We start from the raw sequence: 27862 nt of genomic DNA, 5'->3' as shown, positions 1-27862 counted from the left end.
CGTAAGATAGTGTCGTGCATGTGACGTAGAACATAAATGATGAACATTTTCTCTATTCACATTTGTGTTCCTTGATTATTTTACATGGAGAAGGTTTAAAGAATGGACAAAATCCTAATCTCCAAAAAAAGGTCTAATTTAAATAACGTAATATAAATGGCTGAAGTGCTCATGATTTCTAACACTTCTGCATGAAGGCAGGACAACTCCAGATGACACTAACTTGTGTTGATCCATTATTATCCCTGTCTGGATTTCTATCTGTTCTCGGTCAAAAGGGTAAGAATCCTTAACAGCTTACTCACTTCTTAACCTAATTATTATCCAATGTAGATCACTCAGCATCAAGGTTAATTCCTTAGACCTACATATATTGTAGTTCACAAATGTATCACATCTCCATTCAGTAAACTGTCAAGTAGAATTGTGCATAGCTAGTAACTATATTGACTGGGTACCTGGAAAGCTTTCCTTTAATGGGAAACGCCAGCCAAAACAAAAAGTTATATTTCTTAACGCAATTCTCCAACTATTACTCATGGGGGTCCCCAGCTAAGTAGAGCATTGGTAAGGAGCTCTCTTGAATGGGGGGGGTTGTCATGGTTTATACCAATTCCATGTCATTCCGTTTGTAGATAAATGATCATCACTTTTGTGTTATCTCCAATCAACCAATACAAGTGCCAAACAGCAAGCGGATGTGAGAGGATAACCCTCAATTGATCTTTGCAGTAAGACTCACTGGATATCTAACATTTGCAAGAAAACAAAACGTTACCCAGTAGGCATTGGTCAAATCTGGAGTTCCCGTATGCTACAATGGTTCATAATGTTTATCAAACTGACCAAATTTGCTAAGGAGCCGATCATTTACGATCATATATTTCAAAATTCATGGACGCTTTCTGAGAGGCCAGACGACACTATATAATATAGATACCACAGAGAAACATTCAAGAGACAGAGACTCCCTACAGTTATAAAGTCAACTATAAGGACAATAAAAGGAAAGCGTGCTGCTCCAAAAGGTCAAAATGCTGAAAGCCTTATTACGGCCGTGTTCTGTGGTCCAGGCTCATAGCAAATAATGGCTGCGGCCATATGCAGGGCCCGCGATTTGTGGGCGGCTCGCGGGTGACACTCCGTCCACGGCCGACCCAAAAATCACGGGCGTGCACATGGCTACGGTCGTGTGCATGAGGCCTAAAACTTTTCAATGCAAATTCATCACCTGTCAATAATACTACAACCCTGACAAGCAGGACTTTCTTAAAAGTTTTTTATAGCTAAAATGTTTACTATGACAGATGAGCTCCGAGAATGCTAGAATAATACAGAGATTGTATGTACTAAGAGTATAGAAATATAAGAGCCAATAGGACAAAACCAAAATAAAAAGAGTTTATTGTAACTAATGGTGGACTGAAATATACACAACTTAAAGGAGCACTGTGGTTATTCGTATTGCTAAGGCACCCATAGACTTATACTATACCACCCTACTCCTCGGATTTCATACAGAATTATTTTCCATATGAATCTGACAGATAAACATTTTAACGGAGAGCGTATTATGGAAGAATTATGAAAGAAGTATGGTTAAAAAATAGCTCAAAGAAAAAGAAAAGAACAGCGCTTCATGGTGTAATATGTTTAAAATAAAACCGGTTAGCAGGACTATAGCCGTAGGTTCGTTTGTTCACCTTTTGGTGTTGTGCTTAGAGCACATCATCTATTGATTTGTGTACAATGTCGTAGCTGCTGCCGTCCTTCCCTCCGGGCATTCTGTAATGCAAATACCTTGTGCGTATGTAGAATACTTTTAGAAAAAAATGTGGATTTTTCGGAGGCGCTGCTAGTAATAAAAGTCTACTTTGGGCAGACGGTATAAATAAAAGTCTTTTTATTTATTTTTTTTAAACAAAAAACAAAACAAAGCTTGGAAAGCCAAAACATGATAAAATAATATAAAATTAATCCGACCAGTTTTTGGACTGGACTAGTCCCTTCTTCAGGGTCAATATAATTCCTGAAAAAGGGACCAGTCCAGTCCTGAAAAACGGTCAGATGAATTTTATATTATTTTATCATGATTTAGCAAGTTAGGCTTTCCAAGCTCTGTTTTGTTTAAAAAAACAAAAAATTATTGTTTTATTTATACCTCCTGCCCAAATGGGAGTTTTAGGGTCAGTTCCCACTGTTTTTTGGCGCCCATTTTGAAATGGAAACTGCGTCTGAATCAGTATAAAAAAAAAAACAGCCCAAATTGTCCCCTATTGATTTTTTTCCCAGGCGGCTTTTGATGCTTACGGAAAAAAAATAATAATAAATAGCGGCATGTCATTTCTTGCTATAGTTTCCACCTTTGATCTCCCTTTGAAATCAATGGAAGGCAGAAAAATGCTGCGGCACTCGTTTGAAGCCATGTTTTTGTGGCGGTTTTTGCAAAAAAACGCAGAGAAAAAAAAAAAGTAACAAACAACGCTGCCAAGTCAAAAATCTGTCTTAAAATTTCTGAAGGAATTTTAAAAGGACAAATTTTTTCTGCCTGCAAAACAACTCCTTGTGAACTAGGCCTTATTATGAGCACTGCCCCTGAAAATCACACAAGTAAGAAAGTAGTATGGGAATATACCCAGTATACAGCACCTCATGGAGCACCATACAGAGTCACACAGTGTCCCTGTGACACTGTAGTACGGAGCTGCAGGGGACTCCGCGTGCTGACGTGCAGCCTCCAGGAGTACTTAAAATTTTTTTGTTTTTTTACATATATTTCTGCACACCGTACAGATCGCTACGGATGTATCCCCGGCCCACAGATGAACAAGTCTATGTAAATATACAATTCCTGCATGTAATCATGGTCGCAAAAGACTAAATCTTAAAGAAACACTCCAGGCAAAATTCCCGGCATCCACATTCTGACACGTCGGTGGGTCACCAGCTTGTCAACCAAAGATGAACAATTAGTTTTGCCCGAGTGTTTTTCATTTACAGTAGGTACACTACAAAATATGAGTACTGCTAGTTCAGAAAGATTTCCTAAAAGGTGTTCAATCCCTGTAAAGAATATAAAATATTGAAATGTAGATCTCCAGTTTGGTTGTATACATGGTAAAAGTATACCGTATTCTCTACCAACCCCCAATATCCTTTCATTAGCTGAATTGAGCCTGCTTTTCCCTTTAATATCTGGACATTCCTCATTATCTTGAATCAGGAGTGAAGTATACAGGGAACCGTCTCGAATGTAATTCCCTTAATATATCACGTCCTGTACATCCAACAGGAGCCACTCTAACTAAAGACACATTGACCTAGAACTGACGGTTTCAGTCCGATTACCAGGACCGGTTTACGTGAGCCGGTCATTGTAAATCCTAAGAAGCTTCTATGTTACACTGACAAGCAGTTCTTGACCCAGACAAATCCTTCACGGTCGTCTAAGGTTCTTTGGCACGGACCTTCTATGTGATACAAAATAGTTTTTGGAGAGACACCACAATCTTAGCTGTAAAGTTAGTAGACTGCATATTCACAGAATGGCTAAAAAAATAAAAATACCGCCCTGGCCATGCTAGAAAAACGAGTGTGGTAATAGGTTACCAGTAGGTTGTAAAATCAATATACAATAAAATGCATTTTTATTTGATTAATTTTCATTTCAATAAAATAGTACCCCAAAGGCATAAATTGTGAAGAGATGCAACATTCTCATATTCACTTCACCCAATTATGCGTTTCACAAGATCCGTCAGCAGCAGCGGCTATCCTGCTATCTGTAACATGAATGAAAACATCAAAAGAAAACCAATAATGGAGAAATATTAAGAACTAGCTACATTTTGCATCTGTTTGCTGTACAGTAATGGTTATTTAAAAGTAGAACTTCACTTTAGGCCACTTGTATAAAGGCTCAGGCCTCATATAGATGACCATATTGCGGATCCTAGTTGTATAGATCCATCATATGGCACTTATAGAAATTGATGTACCGAATGAAATTGGAATAACATGATGGATTCATATGGAGTCTGTGAGAAACAAAAAAGATGTCTGTTCAACTGCATACCCTGGTATTCTCCTCTAAGAGCATGGCTTCTAGGGGAAAAGAGGGTGCCTAGCGGAGGTCCCATATGGTGGCCTACTAAGTGCCATATAGAAATGTAGTGCCTCAGTGTGCTGCCACATTATTACGTGGCAGAAGATTTCCAACAAAAATATATTTATACATAGACACAATTGGTATCTATACACAGCATTTCTTCTCAATGGTCCCAAAATCCCTAAACATGATGCCTTACCCAAAGGTGACAATTTCATACTTTGTCTAGTGTGTGCACTTCAATCCTATGCAGAAAATGTGACAAATACATTAGGATTAGAAAAACGTCTTCCAAAAACAGCGCCACATCTGTCCATGAGTTGGGTTTGGTATTGCAGCTCTACTGAAATGAAGGAGTCTGAGCTGCAATATTACACAGAACCTGTGGACAGGTGTGGCGCTGTTTTTGGAAGAAAGCAGCCGTGTTTTTTTTAAATTATGTACAGTCCAACCCCCTTAATACTGTACAATCTAAGCCATGCAGCAATAAATTTGATGATAGGTAGAATCGCTACAATATAAAACCATTGCTGGAGCCACAAAGCCAATGTTTTATAGCAGCCGTGAGCCACCTTTAATTTTTAGAATAGTAAATTCCAAAATTTTCACCCGAAATTAAATTTGTGCTGCTACTCTACTAAGATCTCCATGAAAATTGTACTTCGGTATGTTGCTAGGGCAACGCTGAACGGGCGCAGGTATCCATGGAGTTAATGTTTGAGGCATAGAGCTGGCCACATAACAACATGCGCTTTATGTAATTGCTGATGAAAGTAGATAAAATAAGGGTGAGTAAATAAACGTGGAGTTTGAGATGCCTATAAAAAATGAGAAATATTTGCGCAAAGTAAACACCTTTTATTCTACCACAGTCCGTCCTGCCAAGATTAACAAGTCAGCCTCTGCTGCGCTCCGAGCTTTCAATGTCGCCATCAATTCTTCATTGGCTCCTTACATTCCTACATGTTCAATACGGTGGTCAATGCGACTTTACGGGTAATAAGGCTTCTCTATAAATAAATCCATAGCTACAAATTATCTCTTCTTTAAATACTCCAAATATATTTATTCACACACCAAAATATTATTATTATTATTTTTTATTTTTTTTGGGGGGTGGGGGGGGGGGGTGTTTCTGCTTTCCCATGATGGGATCTAATTCTGGTTTTGGTGCCAAATATACAGCTTGCACATGGATCATAGTATGGCTGTGTTCACATCAGACTATGTGAGCACGTACATCAAACGTCGTCATAGGCTCCTATTCACCCGACCAATAGGGTGTCCTTTCTGTCTCTGTCAGGGTGCTATGTACCGGCATACGTTATTTTTCTACTGTATAAGAAAGAGCAGGAGACTAAAAAATTTCCTATACAGTGGGCCACTGCAAAAAAAAAATATACCCTGTGGCCAATGTATAGCTATACAGCAGCATACATTGGAGGTATACTGTACGTTCAACGTATAGCCAAACCTCCGATGTATAGCCCAAATGCAATGTGAACTTACACATTAGACATAAAAATTCCTTAGGCCTCATGCACACGACCGTAGCCATGTGCACGGCCGTGATTTCACGGAGTGACAGCCGCGAGCCGCCTGCAAATTGCGGGCCGTGCACATGGCCGCGGCCATTATTTTCAATGAGCCCGGACACTGCCGTAATAAGGCTTGCCCGTTCTTTCTGCGGTGCGGGCTCCTGGGCCATTCACGGACCGTGAAAACCACGGTCGTGTGCATTGCCCCATAGGAATGAATGGGGCCGCAATTCTCCCGTGGATTTTCAGGGGGGGGGGAATTGCAGCCGCAAAAGCACGTTCATGTGCATGGGGCCTTAACTGGAGCCTTTTTTTGTTTGGGTAACAAATATGTTTTCCTTGACTCTTGAATGGAAAAATAGGCTTTAGGCCTCATGCACGGGGCCTGTAAAAAGGCACAGGGAATCCCTGCAACTCTGTGCTAAGGAGCCATAGGCACTCAGTGTGTCGCTGTATGGTGTCTGTACAGCACAGTATTGCAAAGACATGATAGCAATGCTTCTTCAGAAGAGACTAGCATTGCAATACGGTATCCCCGAAAAAAAAAAAAAGGAAGGGTGAACCAAAATTACAGTGTGTAAACAAGGTCATATTTCCTATCAAAACCACAACAAAAACATCACACACAAAGTTACAAAGAATTGATCCCATAAGACTTTATTCAGTTATCGTAGGAATAACAGCCATCAAGACCTAAAAATCACAATAAAAAATATAGAACTTACGGCAAAATGGTGGTCAAAATAAAATACAATGCACAATTGTATTAGAAATTATATATAATACCAAAAAAAATACCTAATCCTATACGGACCGCACCATGTGAAGTATAAATGACTTTCAAAATAATTCCAAATCCGAACGGGTATACAATACAAACCGGACTATGACATAGTAGTGAAAAATCTTATACCCAACCACCACTTCAGACCCTGACGCGCGTTTTGCCATCAAGCTTTCTCAAAGGGTGCAGTTAGGTCAATCATCTGTTCAGGATTGTAGAAAAGCGAAGAGACAAGCCATGTGGGCAGACAGCAACCAAATTTTAAACACATAGTACATAACACAATGGAACAACATGTTACGGATCCAGAGTCGTCTGAGCGGTTTTTGTTACAGCCTCAATTGATTTACACAGCAATAATGGACAAATGCTACATCACCAGCATCTTTATATAATAAATCCACATTAACCTTAGTTTAGAATATAGTAACCTGCATTATTAACATTCATTTCCCTATAGACGAGCATGATTTTCTGATCATCTCTTTCTTATAATCTGTTAAGTACAAGGATGGAAGGAAAATACAGAACAAATTGTGGCAGAGAAATCCATGGCAGTCCACAATGGATTCACAGGGTCCCCGAAAAACTGGAGCGGCCTGAGAATCAAGAAGTTTTTATATTTGGAAACGCTTTGGAAATTCCTATATGACAAATTCCTTAAAGGGGATTCCAAAGTATTTAAATTATTGCATAGTCATGATTTACTAGGGCCTTGTTCACACTGCATGTATTCGACGCGTCTTTGCCGCGTTTTACGCGCCGAAAACCCAGTCTAAATTGATTGCTTTAAGCTTCAGATTGACATAAATGGGAAAACGCATTTTAGTGCATACGACGCGTTTCTTTTTACACGCGTGTTTAAAAAAAACGCGTCGTGTAAAGAAAATAACCATCAGGTCAATTCTTGGCGTGTAAAACACTCCTAATTCCCCGTAGTCAATGGGAGTCCTAATTACGTGGTCAATAAAACTACGCCGAAAACGCGTCAAAAAACCAGTCAAAAAACACCTGTACTATAAAAAGCGCTTTGCAAAAACGCTAGCGTTTCTGCCACGTTTACACGTAATTTTTTTTTAGCGCCATGTGAACAAGACCTAAGAAAACCAAAAAATAAAGACGTGAATTAAAGGGATTGTCTGGTTTCATCAAATGAATGTTATTTTTTTGTATAATTAAAAGAGATTACATTTTCCAATATATTTTTTGTATTAACTCCTCACAGATTTCAAGATCTCTGCTTGTTGTTATTCAGCCGGAACATTCATTGTTACTTTGGTGGATAAAATTCTGTCCATGGTCATGTGACGGACACAGGTGCACGGCTCGTTACAGTATGTGTATCAGAGCTGTGTCGTTCACGTGTGTCTGTCACATGACCATGGCCAGAATTTTATCCACTCAAAGTAAACAATGAATGTTCTTACTCAACAACAGCAAGCAGAGATCTTAATTAATACAGAAAATAATGAAAAATTGCATAACTTTTAATGATATAAAAAATAACATTAATTTGATGAAACCGGACAAACCCTTTAATTCACCATTTTTTATTTGGTTTTCTTAGTAAATTAGGACTACTCAATGACACAAGGTTTTGGAAATAAGATACTGTATTTGGAGGAGAATAAGACATATCTCACTAGGGCCCCATGGCAACATCAAAATGCGCCTACATCATGGTACACACTTGACGCAGCCTCAAAGAAAACGCTCCTTCCCACCCTCGTTCGGCATGCAAATGTGCCCATTCCTAGGATCTGCACTGTTGTATATGCCATGCAATGCCATAATGCCAAGTACGAGGTGAGCCGGATACTAAAACTACTCTCGCCCAAGATTGGGTATCTGCATTTTGACATAAGGCCCCTCCGGCTATGCTCACACACGGTCTTCTCGTTGCCTCGCTGTCACCCGATCAGTGATTGCAGCTCAAGTATAATAAAATGTTTTCATGAGAAAGAAGGCATCACAACATTTGACATCATCTGACATTTACAGTACACCGCACTTTGTTTCCGGATACACCTCTCCTATTTGCAAATACTCAACCTGTTTATACAAGATCCGTTTTCAAAGGGGAAATGCTCAATGCACTTTTTGTTATGTCATTGTGAAAGGTTCAGATGAGGTGAAGGATTAGAAGAACAGATTTTCTAATGATGATGTCACAAAACTATTAAAGAATTTTCTCTGTTAATGATTTACCAGACTATGCCAATAATTCTCTATGTTATTGGTCGGGTGGATATGGGGCAGCGCTGGATCATTATTAATTGTATGTGGCATTGTAGGGTGAAGTGAAGCTCATCTATATTAGGAAAATGCATAAAACTAGCAATTCCCAAATCTAACAATCCCCAAATCTAATAGATATTTGGTAGTTCGAGAATTGTATATTTCCCACCTGTGCCCTGGAAAACCCATGTGCAGCATACAGCCAGTATTCTGTCATAGGAAGGCCAACATAGGCCGTCACAATGTGCTGGGGGCATCGTAGAAATAGAAAAAAATTGCATGTGTACAACTGCGGTCTTGTAGAAAATAATTGTCGATCGTTGTAAGTTTCCACAGCCCTGCATTACCTGTAACAACATTATTTCTGTGCAACTTTCTAATAGACTAGATGCGCCAAATTTATCCCAGTGTCTCATGCTGGATGACAAATTTGGTGCAGTGTTAGACACTTCTTGGTTGGGTTGATTTTTTTTGCGCCAACATTTTGGTGCATTTTAAGCTACACTTGTTTTCGCTAAGCCACGCCCCTTGTCAAGCGAAGTCACAAACATCTGTTCTTTTCAGCGTGCTTCATTGATATGTCCAAGACCATTTGCACCTAAAAGAAGTTGCAACTTAGGCATGAATTCTTGCGCAACACCAATAGTTAAGCCTTGTTCACACAGTGCAGATTTTGCATGCATTTTTTTTTTTTAACCAAAACCAGAATTGGATCTGGGAGAGGAGACCTATAAGGCCTTTTTTTATATATATGTTTTCTGTTTAGGTTCCGTTCCTGCTTGTAGCTTAAAAAAATCCATGCAAAAATGTGAACAAGGCCAGTGTACTAGTTTTTTGTTTTTTTTTAACCAGAGTGTTCATTCAATATGGATCCATCAGGGGGCAAACGTGTGATTAGATTTACACCGATCGACAATAAGCCGCTGCAGCGAGCGCCGATCAATCAGACATCGTTGATCAGCGCTCGTTTGCTCCTGTCACACGGAGCTATGTATGGGGACGAGCGCTCGTTACTCCGATCGCTTGTCCCCATACATTATCATCATGCTGGCAGCGCCTCTCCCTGTTTACACAGGGAGAAGCGCTGCCGACAACGATAATATTTAACTTTTTTAAAACGATACGACCAGCAGATGATCCATCTGCTGATCGCGGCCCTGTTTACACGGGGAAATTATCGGCAACAAGTGCTCTATGAACTCTCGTCTGCACGATAATCGCCCAGTGTAAAAGGGCCTTTGATTTCTGGTGACCCTTCTAAAAAGAAAAGTGATTTATATAGTGGACAACCCCTTTAAAGTGCTATTGTGTTTGTCTTGTGTTACAGAACTATTAGAAGAGCTCCAACAGATTTATAGAATGACTTAGTCCAGTTTTGGTCAACCGTACATGTGGCCCTTTTTTCCTTCCAAGGGCCACACATCACATGCAGCCTTGGTCGGGCCCAGGAGTAGGCGCGCGCACACACACAACTTTTTTTTTTTACACAGCCATATTTATGGCTGGCATTTTCCCATATATATTTTATTTAGTTAAAAACAAAAACAGGTTTGAACAAATAATTATTTTTTTTTACCAAAACAGATCCGTTCTTGCTTTTGTCAGAAAACACATGAACACAGACCACAAATGCAGGCACATAAAAAACACACAACTGCTGTACCATATAAAGTTGCCATCCTCTGAAGTCTGGGGGCTGCATGGAGCACACGGGCCCACCATTGGGCACCACTGGCGTAGACCCTTTCCCGTTCAGACACCACACGGATATGTTTCAAACCTCAAAAACCTTTTTAAATGGAAAGCCCCATTAAATTCATTGCATAGTTTTAATTGAAGGCGAGAGCAAATACCTACATTGGGACATGTGGACATACGTACATATGTGGTAAACTATCCAAGTTTACGTCAAACAACAGCCTCCATTTACCAGATTATTGCAAAATAAATAGTGTCCCAGAACCCGTTACAAAAATAAAACGAAAAGCACGGTAATATTACCCTACATTGTGAATCCTCTCTGGGAATAGCCAACCGCCCTCTTGTTATCTTTGGTCTCATTTCAACACGCATACAGCAAATTACTAGGGACAGATTCCACTGCTGAGCTCATTCTTCCCCAGGGGAAAAATTCAGCGTGTTGTGCTTTTAACAGTTACTCCTCAGACACCTGAATTTCTTACACAGTGATCTACATAGGGGACAACGTAGAGCGACGGTAATTGTTTAACAGCTGCACAATGAACAATGCAAAAAAAAAAAAACACAAGTAATAACTACTGAAGATTAACAGGACAAAAAAATGGAACTCGGTCATTTACAAGAAGTCATTTGCGGCCGCCACCTCCACAAGTCACACTTCTAGAGTTCAGAAAAAGTTTTTGTGGATAGCATTGAACACTCCCTTCACGCATTAATGGCCTTTCCAAAGATAGGCCTGACGATGCAAAGACTTTGTATATTATAAAATAATAGTTGATCATGTCAATCAGGATATATTCCCAAATATCTGTACTTTGCGTGTGATGTAAGGGCGCTATGGTTCAAAAAGTTGAGCTCAGTGTAAGTAAAATTTTTGTACGCTGAAGAGACTAGAGAGCAGATATGTGTGGAAGTATTCTCAATGATAATTCATTCGCAACAGGCGGCCATTGTCACCCTGAAATAATGTATGTACTTATGCTAAACAGCACGGACACTGCTTCTTATTGATTGGAGGCTGCTTTTGATTATTTGCTACAATTCGAGCGCCAAGTGGAATTTCTCCTTCTACAACATGACATTTAGTGTTACATTCCAGCATGCTTTCCCCCAGACTAAAAAAAACACTGCATACTGCAATATGGGACAGGGGTTTTAAGGCCTCGCTTCACCCTCTGCCTAATTTCCATAACTTCAGATAATCCGCAAGGAATGTAGAAAAAAAATAAATCTCAGTTTGCTTCAGGCCAAAACTGGCAACGATGTTTTCTTACTTCATTGTGAATGTACCAAGAAGAGAAAAACACAGAAAACACGGGCATAGACCTCAGCACCCAGTCAGTAGAGAAGTAACCACAGCCCATTAAATCTAGGGATGACGTTCCTCACATGGTGTTGGGAAATGAAAATTTTACTACAAATATTAAATTTAATAATAAAAAGAGAAATATCTGAGTAAAATCCCTTTAATTGGCCATTAAAGGGATTGTCCCCCGACAATCAAACAGCGATCAAATGTAATCTGTGTGGGAAAAATGGCAGCAAGTGTTCAACTCCCATGCAGCACCTCCGCAGGAAAAATGACACATTACACAGCGCTTATTGAAATCAATCGGCTTTCTATATAGTGCATAGATGTGCCGAGTCCCCCAAAGTGAGAGACTGTCTTTGTAACAGCTCTCTATCCTGGCGTAGGGTACATTCCCATGTTGCGGCGGCCAGATGAAGCCAGTATCCCACGAGGTGGCCAATGGCTGCATTATTTTGCAGGTTAAACTGTGGTATTACCGGCAAAATCTTACAGCCATAGGCCACCGCATTTGGGTATGGTTTCCTCCGCCGGCAGCTATTGCAACGTGAGATTGTATCCTTTGATTGTGAAAAAAGTCTCAGAGGAGTTTCATAAACATTCTGGTCAGTTTGCAGTCCTGTCCATAGACAGATATTCCCAAATGGAAGTCAAAAGTGATATAAACAAGAGCCATAAGGATTTCAAATACTACAGTCTGAGCATCATGTTCTTAAAACAGATCAATTTTTGTAATGGGCAGCAGGAAACCGCACATATTAATATCCATTTTTATCTATCCTTTATTACGATCGCCACTAAAAAAAAATAAAAAAGGACATCTAATCTAAATACATACCAAGATAAAATACATAAAATATAGAGATACTCGCAAACATATACATTCCTCCATAGACCGATATCAATATGGAAGATTAAACTTGTTGCTCTTCTGTTAAAGAATCCAGTTAAAAGAAAGGACCATTATATATATATATATATATATATATATATACACACACACACACACAAACATACATACACATATACTTTATATATTTCTACAGGGCTCATGCATCTATCCATGTGATATGTACCCTGAATATGGTGGTAATGGATTCCTATGAGGGCATGTAAACTGACGTATTTTCTTACAGTTGTACATAATGTTTTTGAAAATTAAAAGACTAGTAGCATATTTTGAAGGATGCCGTATACTTGTTTGTCAGGTGCGATATAGGCACACAATCCAGAATAATATGATTCCATATAATGCTCACAATTGTGTACACGAGGCCTGAATCAGTATCTGATCTCATGAACATGGCCATAATATGAACCCATATAAATCTATGGGCCTATAATACCTCCATACACCTATAGTTTTATGTGTTCCATTGAGCGACAGATTTTATTGATTTATATGGCGCTTCTTAGAGGCACCATGTGGTGGCAGATGGAGCACCTACAGCTCTATAATACATGTTTTATGTGGCTACTTGATGATAGATAGATAGATAGATAGATAGATAGATAGATAGATAGATAGATAGATAGATAGATAGATAGATAGATAGATAGATAGATAGATAGATAGATAGAGAAAAAAAAAACAAAAACAGAGAACACAGTAACGGCACCAGGACTTCAAGGTAGATGAAAGCAGGGTGGATTTATTCACTCTGCTTTCATCTACCTTGAAGTCCTGGTGCCGTTACTGTGTTCTCTGTTTTTCTCTATTCTGAATTGGGGAATTGATTCATCCCCTGGTGACGAGCACATGGCCTGATTTTGGAAGTACTGGAGTGCTGTGTTCATCTATCTTTGGACTGTATATATATATATATATATATACACATATACACACACACACACACACACAGAGTAATACAAGTGATAATTGCTATTACGGCGAACTGAAACATTTATTTTCCATAAGGTTTTGTTATATAAATTGCAACTAAAATAAGAAAACAATGAAAATCTACAAATTTGAGAGGATATAAAAAAAAAATAAATAAATAAAAAAAAAAAGAGAAGAATAGAACACCTAGGGCTCTCCCCCCAGTATGTTAAGGACGTGTATAATAATTGATATTATTGGCTGTGAAACAATGGAATACAATGTTGAAAAGGTGTAAAAAAGAAATTCCATGACTCACTGGTTATTTTTAACGTGTTCTTTTCAGAATTTCTTCTTTTTTCACAGCAGAGACTTTTCCAGTGGCACTTGTAAGTGTATGTAGAAATAGCTCCAAAAATGGGAAGTTTTAACCACTTCAGGTTTGGACTTCCAGTTTTGTATTTATAGTTCGCTGGCCTTGTGACCAGTAGGAAATATGATTCCTTATGGTTTTCCCAGATAAAACCAAATGACTGTGTGAATACAGTAAAATTCCATTAATCAGGCATTGTATGCGATATTCTGGATTATTGGACGGTCATAAAAAAGTATATACACAACTCACTTGTAAAGGTAGAAAACCTTTAGTAATAAAGTACACAATTTGCCATTGTGCTTTCGTTGTTTAACCAGAGAAATTTGCCATTTGATTGTCTCTGCTCAATCTTGAAAAATTAACCCTTCCATTGCAGTACTGAGCCAGATTATCAGATTTCCCGGATTAAAGGAACTTCACTGTACCATAAAATTCAGGCCTATGTTAACAACAGCAACATGTAGGAAATCCATAAACATATAAATGCTTAATTTATTTTTCAGCGACGAGACAACCTCTTATTATGATGGACAGATGAGAACGTTATCTAATAAATGCTGCGACTTCATAGCACAGAAGGATTCCTGTGTGCAGGCAGAACCAACAGGATTTAATCTATGTATTTAACACATTTTCAATCATGAGAGGATTACGTTTCATCAAGTGATGTCTGTCAAGTGACGAATGAATTAAAATGAATAGACATTGCTGCCTGCAGTATACTGAGAGGTCTGCAGGGCAAAGACGTAGAACTCAACCTGTAGGTTATTACCCAACGCTCCTACAGATAAAGGGACCAATTCTGAGTTATTCCATGTATATACTCATGTATTCAAGATGAAAAGTGGCTTTATTGTCCATTGCAACCAGTTCATCGAGCAATTATATATTTCCGTCAGTGCCCATAAACTTCGAATGGAGTGGCAGGGCGTATGCTGGTGGGGACGGGACGACCATTCTGGGGATCGGTGAGGGACCCAGCAGCCTGACGCCACCGATATAACAGTTATGACCTATCCAGTGGATAGGTGATAACGATTTACAACCGGAATACCCCTTTAAAGTAACACTAAGGGTACGTGCACACACAAACTCAAAAACGTCTGAAAATACGGAGCGGTTTTCAAGGGAAAGCAGCTCCTGATTTTCAGACTTTTTTAAGACACTCAAATTTTTCGCTGCGTTTTTTACAGCCGTTTATGGAGCGGTTTTCTATAGTCAATGAAAAACTGGTCCAAAAACGTCCCAATAAGTGACCTGCACTTTTTCGCGGCCGTTTTTCAAAACAGCCGCGTAAAAACCTGGCCCGTTGGAACAGAATGCAGTTTTTCCCATTGAAATCAATGGGCACATGTTTGGAGGCGTTCTGCTTCCGATTTTTCGGCCGTTTACGGCCCGAAAATAGGCCGTGTGAACATACCCTCAGCAAAACTGATACACTGTGTGAGGGCCTAAAGAGGGGGAAGTGTTTGACACATGGTTGTTTGAATCCCTGTGTTATACAGCACCCACTGCACTAGACAAAACATTGGGGCAGCTTGACGAATCAAAATGAGCCAGAATTCTGGTGCGTATCACGTGCGCCACTTTTATAAAGTATTTTAGAATTTTTTTTGAGATTCACTGAACAATGTGGAGTAGCTTAGCAGAAATGGGGGGTGACTTAAAATTCCCCATATTGCTCCAAAATTGCCACAAAAAAAGTGTCTCAAGCTAGCCAATTTAAGAAACCGGTATAAAGTGAGACAAGATGCGCCAAACTTATCATCCAGCATGATCCACTGTGATAAATTTGGCACATCTAATCTGATTCTAAGCTGCCTAAATATAAGACCGTATTAGTAAATCTGACCCAGTGTAATCGTTTTGTCCGGAGTTTTTCTTCATCATTGTGGCAGGTTTACTAATAACGTCTTAAACGTAGACCACGGTGAGCCTACAACACTTTATACATTAATAATAGTAATTGCTGTGTGAAAGCAGGAATAGGTCTCTCTGCGTTTAAATAATGTAAACAAGGTGTCAATTCACTGACAGAAAGCATCTCACTGAAGTTAACCCATGTCAGAAAGCTATTTTTAAAAATGTGCTGCTACTTCACTGACAAAGTATTTATTCTTTTTTTACTACTAGTAAGTGGAGTTGCACACTACATCCGAGTGGCACTCGATAGTCTTCACAGACCCATTCACGTTAGCGGGTGAATCTGGTCGGTGAAATTGACCCAATTCTCCAATCCGTGGAAAGATAGGACAAGTCATATCTTTCCACGGATCACTGACGCGACCCGGCCGATGCACACTGTCGTGTGCATGAGACATAAGACAATGAATCCACGAGTTACTAGGTTTCTGTAGGTCTTGATTTTCTTTTACACTACTTTTCAGAAACGAGCCAGAATGATTAATTATTATTATAGGAGAATAAAAGAAAGAAAAATCAAAACTGCGCAAATAAGTTTAACATAGTATATATTTACCATATGTGCCGGGAGGGTGCCCCAATGCACTGGCAGACAAAAACTACTTCCCGCTTCTCATTTCCATCATGCCTTGCGTTTACTAGGAACGCGGTGTTCTACCGTAATTAAGATAAATAATAGCGTCAAATGTGATGAGGATTCTGTAAGGATTCTGTAATGTGAGGATTCTGCTGATCCTCAATGTGCAATAGGAATACATAAAAAGAAAATTCAAAAAAAGAAACAAAAATTCATATCTTTCCAGATAACAATATATAATTACTGTAATCTTACCCATTTCGATGCTCCAATAAAGCAGATTCCACCACTAAATATAATTACCATAGATGAAGGCTACACGGTGGTTACTGGAAACGGGAACTACTAACAACCTCTTTTTCACAAGTCTTCCTCAGGCAGCTCTGCCCACGTTAGCTGGATCTTTTATGTACTGGACCAACTCAGTTCCCAACAAAATGAAGGGCCCCCGAACCATAATAGTTTATGCACATGCCATCGAGTGCCGGAATAAAAGAGGCTTACTGCCTTTGTCTTCACAAAATAAGGACTTATTCACATGAACATGTAAAATGAAGGTACTTCTATGCGGCTATTCACACGGCCGTTCCTTTTTTTAACGGACCGTATCAACGGCCTGTGAAAAAATAGGACATGTCCTATTTTAGCCTGTTTTCACGAATCTCTCAATAGACTAAAGTCTATGAGGGATCCATGAAAACGGGTCCCGCACTGATGCAAATCGGCCGTGAAAAATGGGAGTTTTTCATGGCCGGTTTGACACCCGTTCGTGTGAATAAGCTCTAAGTGAAAATCCATTTTTGACCAGGTCAGTTTCCAACCCACCCGAAACCCGGGGTCCCGTGATGGATTTTGCAATATCTAGCAGAACTTAGCGGGTCATGTCACCAGAGATATCATGCTATTGGGGAAACAGGTAGAAAATAGTCTAGAAATGTTGACTTTTCATAGGGGGCCCAAGGTAAGGTTTTGGGTTAGTTTTTACATCTATGGATGGTGGATTTTAGCCAGTTTTGTCCATCAGGTGGTCCCATTCCCACGCATAATCTTACGAATCTTGCACATGGAATACAAATGAAATTTTAGACAGTTTAAGAATCCAACAAACATCTTAACAAGACATGAATTTTAGGCAGATCGTATAATTCTCTCTGCTGCTAATTAAAGGTAATTTAATCGCAAATCAAAATAGCTAATTATAAATATGCCTGAGTTATTAAATCAATTTCGGTCTTATGAAGTGTTCCTAATTATGTATGGCTCTACCTGGCACCAAAGCAGGTAATTTCAGGATATTGTGGTTGCTATACATGCGAGAACTTTTACTAATAACCCAGCTTTTTTTTTTTTTTTTTTTTTATCAAGTTAAGAAAAAAAGGCCGTATTATTTGTGAGATGAGATATGGTGGCCATGGACCGAGCCTGTTTTGGCATTCGGGACAGCAGGATTTTATTTGTTTCTGCATTGTGGAAGTCCGAGAGCCATATTTTTTTTGTTTTTCTGTCGAAACAACTGTATGAGAGCTTATTTTTTTGTTGGATAAGTTGTACTTTCAATGCCACCGTTTCGGGGTACATATAACTGTCTAACCATCTAGATGCCGCGGTCATTACTCCCACTATGCCATTACTACCATGCAACTGGCAATTTTCTCTTGAGGTGATCACATTTGCACAATTACAACACATCTGATAGCCTAGAGCAGTGGTATGTAGTCTATAGGTCAGTATCCCAAGTGATGTGTCAGGTCACATTTTTAAGAGTCCAGCTGTTTATATATTTTATACCAAGACCCAGGATTGGGCGTCACGTGGTCTAACCAAAGGACCGAATGGGAGGTGAAAATACAGGAATAAAAGCGCTCAGTAAATTTTTTTAACCTTGCTATTATTTATGTCAACATGGGAGGGGGTTCTTGGAGTGCTTCTTTAAGTCGTAGGTTAATAAGGGCACTGCCCTAACTTAGAAATGTTATTTGTTATTTTACTAAGAACTGTCACCGACTACCGAGGGAACAGAAACAAAGGCAGATCAAAATATGTTGCATTGTAGAAGCAGCTGGGTGTAATGCAATCTTTCTTTCTCTTGGGCATTGCTTGAGTACGTCAGAGCGGAAAACAGTTATGACTGGTATGAAGATGTAGGTGGTCAGGTACCAGAGACACTACATTGCCCAACACTGAGATAGCACTTAACCACTTCAGTGACTTTAGAGAACAAGGCGTATAACATGGCGCCAGGCATAGAATTCTGTATTAGGGTATGTTCACACGCACTAATTACGGACGTAATTCGGGCGTTTTTCCCCCGAATTACGTCCGAAAATAGCGCCTCAATAGCGCTGACAAACATCTGCCCATTGAAAGCAATGGGCACACGTTTGTCTGTTCACACGAGGCGTAATTTACGCGCCGCTGTCAAATGACGGTGCGTAAACAGACGCCCGCGTCAAAGAAGTGACCTGTCACTTCTTTGGCCGTAATTGGAGGAGTTATTCATTGACTCCAATGAAAAGCAGCGCCAATTACGTCCGTAATGGACGCGGCGTTCAAGCGCCTGCACATGCCGTTACGGCTGAAATTACGGGGATGTTTTCAGGCTGAAACATCCCCGTAATTTCAGCCGTTACGGACGCCCTCGTGTGAACATACCCTTACACCAGCAAAAACTATATTCAGTCTCTACGTTAGATCCTATACTTACTATAAGGACTGCTTGTTCACATTAGATTCTGCACATTGCTCAGCCGCCAGCACACTACCCGCTGAACATATAGAGTTACAGGCACATACCGTACACACGCACACATACCATACATTAATAACTTTCCTTTTTACCTAGTACATTATATTACAGGAGCAGTTAAGCTAGGTCACAATTGTCTGATCCCCCTCCACCACCCTCCAGAGATTTCATTATTTGGTCATCTATTCGAGCTCTTCATTCGCATGTAGAAATATTTTGCTTATGTACCAACAGGAAAAGTTGCTCCCATCCTCGTCACATAAGTCCCTGCTATTCCCCATCATGAGGAGCCTAGCCTCTCTGACCCTAGTTTATATGATGACATCATAGCGATCGCAACGATCAGATAATGATCAAATCATTATTACTATTTATTATTGCTATGAACCAAGGTTATTGGTTGGGTCATAGTAAATATGTAAAACACATCTACATATAGAAGAGATGACAGTACAGTGGACTGTAGCAAGGTATCAATACCGTCCTGTCACCATATTACTCATTTTATAGAATTATATACCCTAATGCATGACACTATAAGCTCAATGGCATGTAAATAGATATTTTGTGTAGCAGAACTGAATTCAACATATCTCTCATTGGGATTGCACTGTTTGTGCATCATCATAACTCCCTGACTTTGGATAATGTTCACCAGCAGTCCTATGTAAAAAAACAAACAAAAAACACAGCTCGCATATTGCAATATTTTAATCCAAATTGCTCAGGTCCTACCAGTCAAATGCCCCAAACTCACCAAAGATATGTATTATATTGTATACCGAGAAATGACAGTATATTGTAACCCTTTATATACCATGCTCCACTATACAGCTGGGACAATAGATAAACATCAGATAACTGGCATCCTATAAAGAAATACATATGCACATGATGCATATTACTCTTTCCTGTGGCAAATCCGCAACCTAATACACAAAGCAAATGACATTTCATGAGTTACATGACAAATTCAGCTCAGCTATATCTATATAATATAAATGAGTCCATATGTTAAGACAGAGTACAACGCTAAAGTATGCGAAACACAATTAACAGTGCCCGTGAAATTATACACATATGCAAAATATTTTATGAACACATTCCAATATAGACATGGATATAAACCATGAATGAGGATCACTATACTAAATAGCAAGAACGGATACAGAATGAATTTTACAGAAAAACGTAAAAATATATTTACAACCAAAAAAACAACAACACAAAAAAAACTGATGTGACCTGAATTTAGGGTCATGCAAACTTGCACAATGTGCAAAAAGCAACACTTCTGCATCTTCTTGTCTCCCAACAGGAAATTAATGCAAAGACTGGCCCCTTGTTCTGGTTCTTACTGGACGTTGGAGCTCTGATATTGCACTATGACGATATTCGGAGAATAGGGGGCAGCTCTGCGCTATTCCCCACCAAATCTCCTATAAAGTGTGGAACTAAACATTCATCTAGAAGTTATTTTTTCTCTATATACAACCATGATAAACCCAGGCAGCTTCCTTTTACTGGGGTAATGGGGGGCAACAAAAGTACAATGGCCGATTATTTTAGGTCATCAGTTATACAAAGATGGGATTCCACACATAAGAGCTTTATACGGAGTCATTTTTTCTTTTTAACATTGATCAATGAACAGAATGACGTCTGCCAGAACAGTGATCAATTCTATAAAAATATATAAAATAATTTGCACACTGTTTTACAGACATTTTTCTATAGCCCCTTATATTTATAGTATAGATAGCTAGATAAATATATAATAGATAAATAAATATAAGAGATAGAAAAATAAATAAATATATAATAGATAAATATAAACGAGAGATAGATAAATATATAATAGATAGATAAATATATAATAGATAGATAGGATGCCAAAGTTTGGTAATGTCAAGAAGAAGATTATTGATCTGTGGTTTCACATCATAGACTAGGACTTACACAGATCTACCTGTGCTACACGCTGGAGAAATGTGAAACTGAATTATAAAAGCATAATAGATAGTGTAAAATATAATTGGAAAAAAAAAATTTAAATAGTAGAAAATATTAGGATCCATTGTGTTTTAATATCTGTTTTACAACACAAAAACAGGATATGAAAAGATATTTAACATTATTATTTTCTCATGTGTCAGGAAACATCTATACTCCTTGTGGATAAAAATGACTTCCTAGTTTAAAAATTAAAATGAATGAAAAAAAACCATGAATGAGGAAATATGATCTGTAAAGATGGATGTAATGCAATAAAGGCATATCTATCTAAGGTTTGATTTATTTTCGTGGGCCGGTACATTTTCACGTGCGGATACAATTATGAATGGACTGCTCAGCATGTCATATACACGGTGACCTAGAAATTGGTAAATAAAGCATAAATAAATGAGTTAGCACATCACTGACTGCGTGGCTGGGCCAGAGGGACAGACTTACAATGATACCATGGTGTGCCAACGGTTGCACTCCGAGGTATCAACAAATTCTAATAACCACCTGGACATAGATCCAATATAATCACCAAGATACACTTGGAGTTGCATAAAGGAATATAAAGTGTCAAATATATGACTTCTATGGGGAAGTAAAAATGGCAAATATGTATCACCCTATAGGTGTCACCTCTGCTGGTGAAGGGTGGTTAAAATGTCAGCAGTGTTTTTGGGCTACACTGTGGTGAATGGTGAGCACCGTTGCCTGGCAGTATGGGCACCATGGGTGACCTGGGCATTATCTGTATGGTGTTCATATGTTCTCCTGTACTTTAGTTTTCTCCAATACTGATAAGTTCCAGCATGTGCGTAAATGTAACTAATTTGGCATTGGTAAGTGCGTTCTCTGTACAGCGCTGCAGTGTGCGTTAGTGCTATATAAATGACATATAATATATATACATATATGACATTTGTAGGTGACCGCAGATGACACGGAAATAGTCTCTGTCACGGATTTTCACAGCTGTTTTTGCTTTTTCTATACTAATCACATACACACACGGGTGATCATCAAGCCTAAGGCGCCATATGGTTGTCAATGTGGGAAGAAAAGCATTTTTTGAGATAAAATACACCGAATACTGAGACATAACAGTGAAGTATCCCAAGACAAAGAAAAGACATTACTGCCACCTGTAGCTCTCAGGGCAATAGGGCACATCAGTGACCATATAATGCCCCCTCACAATACTGCGATTACTTGCCTCGGTTTTGGTAATACGGTGTCTGGCGAGCTTCACCACAGCGAAATTCCCTTTCCCTAAAGTGCGTTCTATGTCATAGAATCCGACCCGGACAGGACCCCTCTGTACATGCCTCTGACAATCCGCCATGACCATGCTGGGACCCAGGCCCGCGAGGCAAAGGACAAAGGGGCAAAAGACATCAACTGGCACGATCACACCCCTCACATGAGCACAGGCGAAATAAGACTCTGCCGCAGATGCCAACCACACAATGTCCCCATCAGAGCGGACTGTCCATGGCACTCAGGAGTTGCATTCTATAGGGGGTGCAGGTATAGGGGCTCGCTACTGATACAATGACACAATTTCCAGTTAGTGATTAGAATGCATTGTCCAAGTGAGGGAAAAATATCAAATATTGCATGACAATTGTCTGAAAATCAGGACTCCAGGATAAAAACCCCATGTAAAACGTACAGAGTCTTTGCAGCTGTCATTGTCCTGTAGTTTGTAAGGAGAGGATTATCCAGAATTGACAAGGTTCATTGCACATCCATGAGATCCGGGGTGAGAGAGGGAGCACACACAGCAGTAATGGGACTGGATGAAGCCCAGGTTGTAGCAGGAAAGTCCCTTAATGAACTTGCTGCAGGCAGTGGCATGGAGATGAGGAGTTTGCAGGCATTGTGCATGAGGGGCTGGCAAGCTGAGCAGTCACACTCAGGGAGTGGAGGCGGCTGTGCAGGAAGCCAGTGTGCGGCTCTCTACAAGGCTCTGCTGCTTGCACAAGGCATCGTGTTCTCAGGGTTGATGTCCATTGACGTCAGAGCTGCAGGAGGTCTCCTGGGCGGGGATTGTGCTTCTCTCTCTTTTTTTTTTTTTTACCTTCTTCACAGCTCGCTTGCCAAATGGGTTGCCCCTAGCAACCGGCGCCAGCTCTGACGTCAACAGCCCTTCTGCACAAGCTGTCTATCAAGGAAGAGGGAGAGTGTGTGGAAGCGCGGAGGCGCACAGAGGTCACACTCACTGAGGTCACACTCACTGAGGGAGCAGTATATAATGTCCACTCAGCACTTATCACTGTCACGTCTTATCTGTGATCATGAAGTCTTTCTAAGAAACACTTTTATTCAGGGCTGGTGTGTAAATATATGTAGACTCCACACAATAAAGACTATAAACGAGGAAACTAATAAAATACAACAACTCTACTTTCCTTGACGTCCACAGCGGCAGCACCAATGGGGGTTTATCCTCCTGAAAAATAGGACAGGCAGTATCGATTAACTAAGAATTTAATTAGGCTCCTATATAACTAATAATTTAATTAGGCTCCTATGTAACTAATAATTTAATTAGGCTCCTATATAACGAATAATTTAATTAGACTCCTATATAACTAATTATTTAATTAGACTCCTATATAACTAATAATTTCATTAGGCTCCTATGTAACTAATAATTTCATTAGGCTCCTATGTAGGATATTTGCTAGTCAGCCGCATTGTGTTTATTTCTCATGTCGTCCTTGGACGGTCACAGTGAAGATCCAGGATATGTTTTTTGAAGTTTCTCTTTTTTTTTTTATTTCCTACCTCTGGGTGTTCTCTGCGTCTCGTGTACACCTGGTCCAGGTGGATTTTCAGACTCCATGGTAGCTGGTCTGAGATTTCTCATCCCACTCGCTGCACACCTGGGTAACTAATCCTGGTCTCCCTGACATTTTGATTGCCAGAATCAGTCATGGCTCCGGGAGTCTTCTCTGCCCTTCCTCCACTGTTTGGCATCCTGTGACCTGCAGTAGGCGCCAGTATTTAAAAAGCCCCCTGTGGTATCCACCTTCCCCCTGGCCGGGCTGTTGTTTCTACTATTATAGTTGCAGCAGTAAGGTATGGAGAATGTTTGTTTCTCCTGCTCTGTGGATTAGCAGGGAGCAGGGGGAGGGGGACAAGGGTTTTATAATAGGAGTATCACTTGGTTTCAACCTTTTAGTGCATGTGTGTAACTAGCTCATAATGTGGTTTTCCGGTAGCCTAGTGGTTAGTGCTGCTGCATTGCATGTTCAGGTTGTAGGCTCTGTTCCCATAATGACCTGGTTAGTAAAAAGGGGATGTTATGGGTACTTTCATGTTTAATTATTTTTTCGGACATTGCTCTCGTAGAACAATCTTAGGGCTCATTCAGACGAGCGTAAAACTCGTCCGAGTGCTGTGCGTGAAAATCACGCACAGCACACTGACCCATTGATTACAATAGGGCCATTCACACATGCAGGAGTTTTCCCGCAGCGTGTTTCCTTTGTGTAAAACTCACTGCATGTCCTATATTGGTGCGAGAAAGGCGTCTGCGAATTGCAGACATTTAACTTGCAGAGCATGTGATACACCTCTGCCAGATGGCACTGAGTATTTTTTCTGTGCGGACTGAAGGGCCAATGAATATCCCTTGGAAGATGGTCCCATATCTAATAGGGAAATGCTGCTATGGATGAAAAACCTTGTGAGCGATTCACTCACAGAATGTAATGAATCCTTATATTAGCAGGGAGAACCTGCAGGAACAGTCCCTTCCCAGGCCCGAGGTAGTCTGCCAAGGGACAATAGAAGATCCCCTTCTCAGGAATTATTGTTTGGAGAAGAATACAAAATTATTGACGAGGTTGATACCTCTACCTCCGAGGCGGATGATGACCTGGAGATTAGTCGCTTTCCATTGGAGAAGCTGTCTCGTCTGTTTTAGGTGATTAAATCGGATGAGCGGGTTCAGACTGAGATTGTGGGTGATGATGGTCTTCCCAAGAAAGTCAGAGCTTTCAAGGTGGATTCAGTAGTAAGGAACCTTATGTCCAATGAATGGAAATCACCTGACAAGGGTACTATTTTGAATAAGATATTTAAGACCATGTTTGTCATTGATGAGGAGCAAGAGAAGGAGTGGGGTGAGCCCCCCAAGGTGGACGTAGCCATTGCAAAACTCTATAAGCGCACAGTGATTCCAAGTGAGAATGGGTCAAACTTCCATGACCCCATGGATTGGCACATTGATAGTGCTTTTTGGCTTCTGCCCAAGCCAGGGTACCCTATCCTCATCAGTCGTTGCTAAAAACCTACGGTCATGGCTACTCCAGATGGAGGAACACATTGACAATGGGGTGTCCAGAGATTACATTCTTAAATCTTTTAGGCAGGTCTCTTTAGCATCTGATTTCTTGTGTGATGCAGCAATCCAGCAGGCGAGATTTGCATCTCGTGCTATGACTCTCTCCTCTGCTGGGAGAAGAGCTTTTTGGGTTAGACCGTGGGGGGTAGATGCTCACTCAAACAATTCCCTCTGAGCCATGGAGTATAAGCCTAATATACTTTTTGGGCCAGAGTTAGACTCCTTAATGGAGAACCAAAACAAAAAGGGGAAATTCCTTCCACAAACAGGCAAACGTAAGTGGAGGTCTAGTTTTCGTGGCTGATCTAGGAATTTTATATCCAGTAAACAAGGAAGAGGAGGTAGTTCATCTTCTGGTGTTCGGAGATCAGGCTACAGACATTCCGGAGGTCGGGGAAGGGGCAACCCTTCTTCTGGGTGACTTGCGGTTTCGACTTTCGAACTTTTGACTTGCAGTACCTAAACAAGTTTATCCACAAGGAGAGATTTCGAATGGAGACAGGGAGGGAGATTTCCTTGCCACCATAGACTTGCAGGATGCATATCTGCACGTTCCTATCCATCTAGATAACAGAAGTTGTCTGCATATTGCTGTGTGGATAAAAGGGGAGCTGCGTCATCTCCAGTTCACCTTGCTCCCTTTCGGAATTTTATCAGCTCCGCTCACCTTCACAAAGATTGTTTTCGCAGTGGTAGCTGGTCTGAGAGAAAAAGGGATCACAATTGTTTCCTACCTAGATGGCTGGCTAGTGAAGGCTAGATCTGCAGAGATTTTGAAGACACATCTGCACACCATATTTACCTACATCCAGTCTCTAGGGTGGCTCGTAAATTCCCTCGCAGACAAAACAGTTTCTCGGTTTCATCTTGGACACCAACTCGATGGTGATATCTCTTCCTCTGGACAGACTGAGAAAGATCCAGGATTCTGCCAAAGATCTCAGTCAGCCCAAACAAGCCTTATGACAGTGGCCAGTGACTCAATAGAATGGGCAAAGTGGCACATGCGTCCCTTGCAACAGGAAATCCTGCGTGTATGAGATCAAGACTTATCATCTCTAGACAAACTAGTCATCGTCACCAGAGATACGAGAGATTCCCTGAGGTGGGGGAGCTGCCAGAACAACGGCAGGTCCTTTGCTGCCCTAGATATCTTGACCGACGCATCCCTCAAAGGATTGGTGGCACACATGCAAGGTCAGATGGCGAAAGGGTCCTGGTCTCCAACAGAGAATCTTGTTCTTGAATCTCAGGGAGTTGAGAGCAGTTCAGAAGGCCCTGATACACTTTCACCACATCATCCAGGGTTGAGCAATCAGGATAATGTCTGACAATGTCACGATAGTCTCCTATATAAACCACCAGGGAGGAACATGATCCATAGCCCTTCTTGTAGAAGTGGAACCGATCATGATTTGGGCGGAGACCCACACGTGGCAACTCTCGGCTGTCCATATCAAAGGGACCAACAACACCATTGCAGACAGATTGAGTTGCGATCTTCCTTTATCGGGAGAGTGGTCTCTGGATCCAATGATCTTCAAGAGGATCACAGCACGCTGGGGTCAACCTAAACTGGACCTAATGATCACACTAGACAATGCAAAAGTGATTCGGTTTTGGAACCTTGCTTATGTATTTCCACCAGTCCCTATGATCCCAAAGGTCTTGCAGAAAATCAGACAGGAACAAGTCTCAGTGATTGCCATTTGCCCCTACTGGCCGAAGAGAGCCTGGTTTGCTCAATTGATGAACATGACCACGGAAATCTCCTGGAGACCACCCTTGATTCAGCACCTGGTGACTCAGGATGGCCGATGCTGTCCACACCTCGATCATCTCCATCTGACGGCATGGATGTTGACTGCTCCCTTTTGAGGAGATCCAGCTTGTCCCAGGCGGTCATTAATACCCTCCTACAGTCCAGAGGTAGGAACACAAACAAGACCTATCTAAGGAGCTTTTGTCAGGTGGTGCAGAAACAAACAGCTCTCTTCATAGCATCCTTCCATCCGAGATTTTCCTGGGTTTTCTACAAAATGGATTTGACAGGGGCCTTAAACCTGCCATGATCAGAGTGCAGATTTCTGCCTTGTCAGCAGTTCTGAGGAAGAAAAATTGAGCCCTTAATACAAAGGTTTGTCAAAGCCGTCCAGAAAATCAGGCCTACCATCTCTGATCCAGTCCAAAAATGGGATCTTGCTCTTGTCTTGGACAGGCTTTGTTATCCCCCTTTGAATCCTTGCAGAACATTGACATGAAACATCTAGCTCTCAAGGTCTGTTTCCTGGTCGTGATAACTTCAGTGAAACGTGCGGTGCTTCTCCTTCCTTCCTGTCACTGCTCTGTACTGTGTGGCTGTAACACTGAACCACCACTATA

The 27862-nt window shown here is 40.5% G+C and overlaps 1 protein-coding gene across 2 annotated transcripts in view; it reads right to left on the bottom strand.

Moving 5' to 3' along the window:
• The window catches only part of SIK2 (salt inducible kinase 2), a 135537-nt gene extending 112316 nt beyond the window's left edge, over positions 1-23221 (bottom strand). The window contains exon 1 of one of the 2 annotated variants that reach the window (XM_075839759.1): positions 22340-23221. In XM_075839759.1, the coding sequence (XP_075695874.1) occupies positions 22340-22474 (135 nt within the window). In that variant the 5' untranslated portion in view covers positions 22475-23221. The remainder of the gene's footprint in view (positions 1-22339) is intronic. The other variant, XM_075839758.1, reaches the window with a different exon arrangement.
• Positions 23222-27862: the final 4641 nt, after the last annotated feature.

The sequence above is a fragment of the Rhinoderma darwinii genome, chromosome 10 (assembly GCF_050947455.1).
Source record: "Rhinoderma darwinii isolate aRhiDar2 chromosome 10, aRhiDar2.hap1, whole genome shotgun sequence".
Lineage (NCBI taxonomy): Eukaryota > Metazoa > Chordata > Amphibia > Anura > Rhinodermatidae > Rhinoderma > Rhinoderma darwinii.
This window is presented reverse-complemented; position numbering and strand designations above follow the sequence as displayed.